Here is a 6,016-nt window from a genome sequence, read left to right as displayed (position 1 = left end):
GAGACCTTGCCGTGCTCGCGGCCCGCGCCTTCAGCCCCCTGCGCCACATCGGGGGTTCACCATGGACACGGACACGCGTGCATGCGCTCAAAGGACCGGCCCTGCCCCTCGCAGATCCCGCCCGCCGAGGGTTCCCGCTAGCCCCGGGCCTCTCCAGGGGGGAACATTCTCCCCCACCCCGCCCCTGCAGCCGCGGAGAGGGGCGTCTCCTGCAGGGGGCACCTGACTGTTTCTGCGACGGACGAGCACCCACTTCCCACCCACCTCGTGCGCCCCCAGCGAAAAGCAGAGTCGCCTGGAAACCAACTCGGGCACAAGCGGTTCAGGCCCCAGTTCTGCTCAGGGGCCCCTTACACATCCGCACCGGAGCACCTCACCGATTCACCCCATGGAGCCCGGGGAGCCCCTTCCCGCGCTGCTGCAGCGTCCAGCACACCTGAGCCCTGCCGCCTCCTGCCTGGGTCGCGCCTGACGGCCCCACGGGGGCGGGGTGTGAGGCCAGGTCACAGCTCTGACCCACCTCTGGCGCCTCCCTGACTGCTCCCTGCACCCAAGATGGGTGGGGGATCTTCTTCCAGCGGCCTCGCTCTCCCCAACTCTTCCCCAGCTTCCCTGGAGAAGTGCAAATTCCTGGCCGCCGCCTCTACTTTAATCTCCTATTCTTCCTGGCCAGCCCCTGACCCGCAGCAGGCCTGTGCCCTTCTGCAGCCTCCCATCGCTCCCTGGGATCCCTGGGACACCCACACGCCCCCGCCTCCCTGGGCGTCCCCCTTGCCCCCCACCTCACCCCTGCGTCCTCCAATCCCCTCACTCTCTGTCAAAGTGATCTTCCTTCTTGGGGAGGTGCAGGAACTGTTGCTCATTTTAGTTCTTATTGTTGCAGACCACAGCGCCTGGCACACATCCCATCACCAGACCTCAACGTGGCCAACAAAGCTGCCTCAGGCACGTTAAAACCCAGAGCCCCTGCGGCAGCCCATCCTGAGCACCCCCACCCCCCAGCATGGCCCACCCAGGATCAGGGAAGGGCCCATTAGGGGCTGCAGCTGTCTGGATTTAATAAATGTTTAATTGGGTCCAATTATCATTAATAAGTCATGTCAGAGGGGTGGCTACCACCCATCACTTCCTAGCAGGCTCTCGAAATGGGGCAGGAGGAAACCCCCCCCCCGCCCCGGTCTCCAAGGAGGGTGGGTGCACCGGGAGCTGGAGCCAGCTGTTGCCATGGCAACAGCCCACCCCAGGCTCTGGCACTGTCTGTCTGGGTGTCCCTGCCCCCACCCCAGAAGGCTGAGTGAGGGCCATCAGCCTGCCATCCTTGCAACCTACCCATGCTCCCCGCCCCCCATCCCTGTCCTCCTCCCCAAACCTTGGCTGTGCCGCCACCCCTCTTCTGCTCCTCTCCCACCTCAGGTCCTGCAGCCAGGCTGCTCAGTTCTGCATTACCCACTGTGGGACTGTGGGCAGGTTCTCACCTGCCTGGGCCTCAGTGTCCCCTTCTGTGAATAGGAGCAATAGGACCTACCTCCCAGGATTCTGGGGTTAAATGGGCCAGTATCTGCAAAGCTTAGAGGGTGCCCAGCACACAGCACTCTGTGGCCCGTCTGCTGCCATCATAAGTACAGTCATAAGGGCTGCCATCACCACTGGCCTCCCACCGTCCCGGCTCAAACCAAACTCAAACCACATGCACCCCTGGCCCCTTCACTTCCCTTCTGGCTCCCCATCCTTCCCCTCAGCACCTCCCTCTCCCTTTGGCCCTGCCGTGTCCAAGGCCCTGGGACTCCCAGTCCAAATCCAACAGGCACCTGCCGATGCCCGACCAGCTGTTCTCCTGGGCTTCAGCTGGACCTGTGGACTAATGGTTCCCCCCAGGTCCCATCCCCACGGTCAAGGACCCAGTCCCCTCCCTACACCTGGGTTCCTGAGCCTTTCTCCCCTTCTGGTCACCTTGGCCCAGCCAGACCTCTCCCAAGGCCCCGACACCACGGCCAAGGGCACTGTTCCTGGATGGCTCCTCATCCACCAGGACCTGCAGCTCCCTCCATAGTCCAGCCCGAGGTCAGTCCTGCTGCGTCCCAAGACAGAGTCTCGGGGAAGAAGGTGATGATGGCAGCTCACCAGGATGAGCCGGGCTGGGCTGCCTGCAGGGGCATGGAGGTGCTCGGAGAGCAGGCTCTGGGGTGGGAGCCCAGAGATACCTTAGGGACAGGCTCTGAGCGACCAGCTGCTGGACCAATGTGGCAGGGCAGTGGAGAGACTCTGGGTACCTGGGGGGGACCTTGAAGCCGGGCTGAGCACTGGGCCCCCCATCCCCGTCTGGTGTGCAGGGCCAGGTTCTGGCCCCTACCCCTCTGCCTCCAGGGCCTCAGAGAGTCCGCTCCTCTTGGGATGTGGCCCCAGCTGTGGAGTGGGGGTGGATCTCCCTCACAGCGTCTGATGGTGTGACACTGCCATGTAGCCCAGAGTTTAAAGGTCACAGTGCTGGTCCCTCCCTCCTATCCCCATCCAGGCTGGAAACACAGCTGCCTCTCAAGAGTGAGCTCAGGAATCACCGCCTCCGGGAAGCCCCACACCCCATTCTCCACTCACACTGCAGGCTTAGGTGAGGGGCAGCTCCCATCACTGTGCTGAGTCCACCTCACAACTACTTGCTTCCCCACAGGCCTAGGGGATCACAGAGGCTCCACACGAGATCACCTGAAGACAGGTGCACCTGGTGACGGCACACACGCATCTACCCACCAGGCACAGAGCATCGCAGCAGCAAACCCAGAGACGTCAGGCCACTCGTCTCCCCAGCCAGCTGGCAGGAGGAAGGTGAGACATAGCTGAGGCTGCCTGACAAGGCCACATTGCTAGAAATGCCAGCGCTGGGCTCAGATGCATCCATGGTCCGGTCACCTGCCCACATGGCCCCTCATAGATGCAGGTGACACACCTAGGCCCCTGTGAGCCCTGTGTTCCCAATGGGTCATTTTTGGGGGTCCTGCCACGTCTGTCCTAGCTCCGCCTCCTGCAGGAGCCCCTCCCTGGCCACTCGGCCTCCCCACCCACTCTCCCGCAGCGTGACGGGTCCCCCCGCCATGTGTAATGCTGGAGGCGGCAGTGCTTTTTATAGGAGTGGGTATATTTAACTCCCTTCCTGGTCCTGGGTAGGCTGGGGGATGGAGAGGATGCCCCAGCCCTGCTGTGAGCTACGGCCCGTAACTATGACGGCAGTGAGGTAGCACGTGGGTCACGATGGCCTTGGCGTGGAGCCCTCCGTGACTGTGTGGCAGGGCGGGCTGTGGCTGGGTGCAGGGAGCAGTATGTAAAGAAAAGGAGACACTCCCAGCCTTCTGGGTGTCAGGAGAGGAGGCTGAGGATGCTAAGAGAGGGGACCTCCCACCGGAGGACATCTTTAAATCCAGATGGCTCCAGGCCTGTGGCTCACAGGTGGTGGAAACTCAGTTCTTGCCCTGGCCCTGCCCAGCCCCAGCCACCAGCACAGACCTGTCTCCTCCCCAGGACACAGCCCACTGGGAGGGTTCAGGCCCCTTCCTGCAAGACTCGGGTCCTTCTCTGAGTCCACACCCTCCTGCCCCCAGTCCTGGGGCTACCAGGAGGGAGAGGGTCTTCCAGCACAAGCCAGCTGCTCACCTACCTGCTCTCCCAGCCCATGTCCTGTCAAATGCCTCAGGTCACAAACCGCCCATGGTGCTGTGCTGCCCTGTCCCACAGGGCTCCTGAGTCTCAAGAAGGGGGACAGCAACCCCACTGGGAGGAGCCCCTCAGAGGCCTCAGTCACCTTGGCCATGCAGACCGGTCTCCTCTCCCCACAGTCCAAGAGGAGTCTGGCGCTCTGAGGAGCCTTTGGGATCTCGCAGGAGCGTTCTGGGGGGCGGGGGTTGGAGGGCCATCAGGGGCTGGGGGCCAACAGACAGGCTGCAGCGCTAGAACCCAGGGGTAGGACTGGTTTGCACAGCCACCATTCCCCATTCCCACTGCCCAGCTCCTCACCCCAGGCCCAGCGCTGCCCCAGCCCAGAGTCTCTGGGACCAGGAGTTGAGTAGCTCAGTGTGGAAGAACCACTGCCCACTTGCTGGTACGCGGCTTCAGGAGCAAAGCACAGCTGACTACAGGCCACGCCAGCCTGGCCGGCGGCTGAGGAAGCAGAGTGCCTCCATCTCATGCTCCTCAATCCAGCTCTGGTTCCCAGGTGCCCAAACTCCACACTCCCAGGAAAGACCCCACCCTGTCTTGCAGACCACTGAGAACCCCAAGCTGCCCCCACCCCTGCCCCCACCTCTCAGCACAGGTGGGTATCACAGGGCCCCCTGCCCAGGCCAGGCCACCTCCTCCAGCCATCATCCCCCACTCCCAAGACCTGGAAAGTGGCCCAGACAATCTATGCAGCCCAAGGCCCTGTCCTCAGGTCACCTCAGGATTTCCCCAGGTCATCCTCCCCACCCCGTGTCCCGATCAGGAAGGCCTCACAGTGCAGCCCTTGCACAGACAGTCCTGCACACGCGACTGAACGCAAGTGAGACCCACTGATGGGGCAGGTGCTGAGAGAAAACCTGGGTGCTCCCTCCCCACCTGCTGGAGAGGACCCCAGGTTTGGCAAGGGTGTCACCAGCCCTCCCGTCCGTGCTCCCCTGCGGCGCTGACCGCTTCCTCTCTTCCCCTCATACACCCCGATGACAGTAGCCCAAACACCAGCAGCATCCCCAGGAGGACAGGCCCCACCTCACAAAGCAGATCAACAAGGTCAGCCCGCCCCTCCATCACTCAGCCCGCCCCTCCATCACTTGTGCCCCTCCATGACAGCCTGCAGAGTCCCAGGCACAGACTGCGGCCTTCCAGGCCCCTCCCCAGATAGCTGTCACTGATCAGGCCAGGGCCCTCCCCCAGCCCAGCCTCCCCTCTGACCTCCTGTCCACTTCCAGCCTCTGTCCAGCCCCACCCCTTGCTCAACAGGGAGAAGGAAGGACAATGGAGCGGACCCCCTGACCAGACTCTGGCCCCACCCCACACATCTGACATGTCCTCACCACCCGTGGGTCCCAGGACTTGTTTCCAATTTTGAGGCTGAGAGGGCTGAGGCCCAGAGAAGTGAGAGTCGTGCTCCAGTGCCGCCAGGCCGGGGCCTCCAGACTGCGAGTTCCCACTGCAGCCTACCGCTGCAGACGCCCAGGACAGACCCAGGTGCCCTTGTCCAGCCTCCTCCGCACTCCAGACACACTCCACACATCTGGGGTGCACACCTCCAAATGGCCCTTGACTCCCAAGCGTGCCACAGCCCATCCAGGTCCCCCAAACTCAGCCCCACTCACCATCAGGAGGCGTCGGAGGCACTGGAGTAAAGTGGATCCCAGGTTTATCTGGAAGAAAACAAACCCCCAAGTTAGGCCCCTCTGAGCAGGCCCCTCCCTGTCCCATCCCTTTGCCCAGCCTGGAAAGGGGCACCCCTGCCCACCCACCTCCCTCCCCTCCCCATGGGATCCAGGCAGGGGTGCCGAAGGGTCCAGCCCTGACCCCGTGGGCTGGCTGAGGCCTGAGACGGAGGCCCCTGCTTTTCTCTGCCCCTACAGCCAAATGGTCATGGCCTGACTCCTATCAGATGGGGCCCCAGCCACAGGGGTGCAGGCAGGCCCCGCTGCCCTGGAAGAGTCCACTGCAAGCCCCACCTTAACCCCAGCTGCCGGCTCTCAGTGTAGCCGGGTGCCCCTCCCTCCCCAGCTACCGCAGGAAGTGTTTCTGCAGCTTTGGGAGAGGGCCAGGCCCACTGAGAGCCCAAGGACAGGCCTCCAGGGACCAAGGGGTCCACAGAGTGACCCATCCCATCCCCCTGAAGCTGCCGGCGGCGCCGCGGCCTCCAGCCTCTATGTGCAGGGACTTCGGGTTGGGGCTTGGCCAGTGCGGCGCCCCGCCCGTGGCCACCTACAGTTGTTGAGGAACAGCAGCACCGCGAAGCCGAGCGTGGCGGTGGCCAGCAGGATCAGGCAGGCGTTGCACGGGACCATGAAGCCTC

The 6,016-nt window shown here is 63.5% G+C and overlaps 1 protein-coding gene across 1 annotated transcript in view; it reads right to left on the bottom strand.

Annotated features, from left to right (window-relative positions):
- AGRN (agrin) overlaps window positions 1-6,016 on the bottom strand; it is a 33,457-nt gene that overhangs the window by 14,896 nt on the left and 12,545 nt on the right. Inside the window, exons 4-6 of the mRNA XM_012001995.1 lie at window positions 5,319-5,366; window positions 3,791-3,876; window positions 2,122-2,178 (exon numbers count right to left, since the gene is read on the bottom strand). Of these exons, the coding sequence (XP_011857385.1) occupies window positions 2,122-2,178; window positions 3,791-3,876; window positions 5,319-5,366 (191 nt within the window). The remainder of the gene's footprint in view (window positions 1-2,121; window positions 2,179-3,790; window positions 3,877-5,318; window positions 5,367-6,016) is intronic.

Source organism: Mandrillus leucophaeus, unplaced genomic scaffold (assembly GCF_000951045.1).
Source record: "Mandrillus leucophaeus isolate KB7577 unplaced genomic scaffold, Mleu.le_1.0 Scaffold672, whole genome shotgun sequence".
Lineage (NCBI taxonomy): Eukaryota > Metazoa > Chordata > Mammalia > Primates > Cercopithecidae > Mandrillus > Mandrillus leucophaeus.
This window is presented reverse-complemented; position numbering and strand designations above follow the sequence as displayed.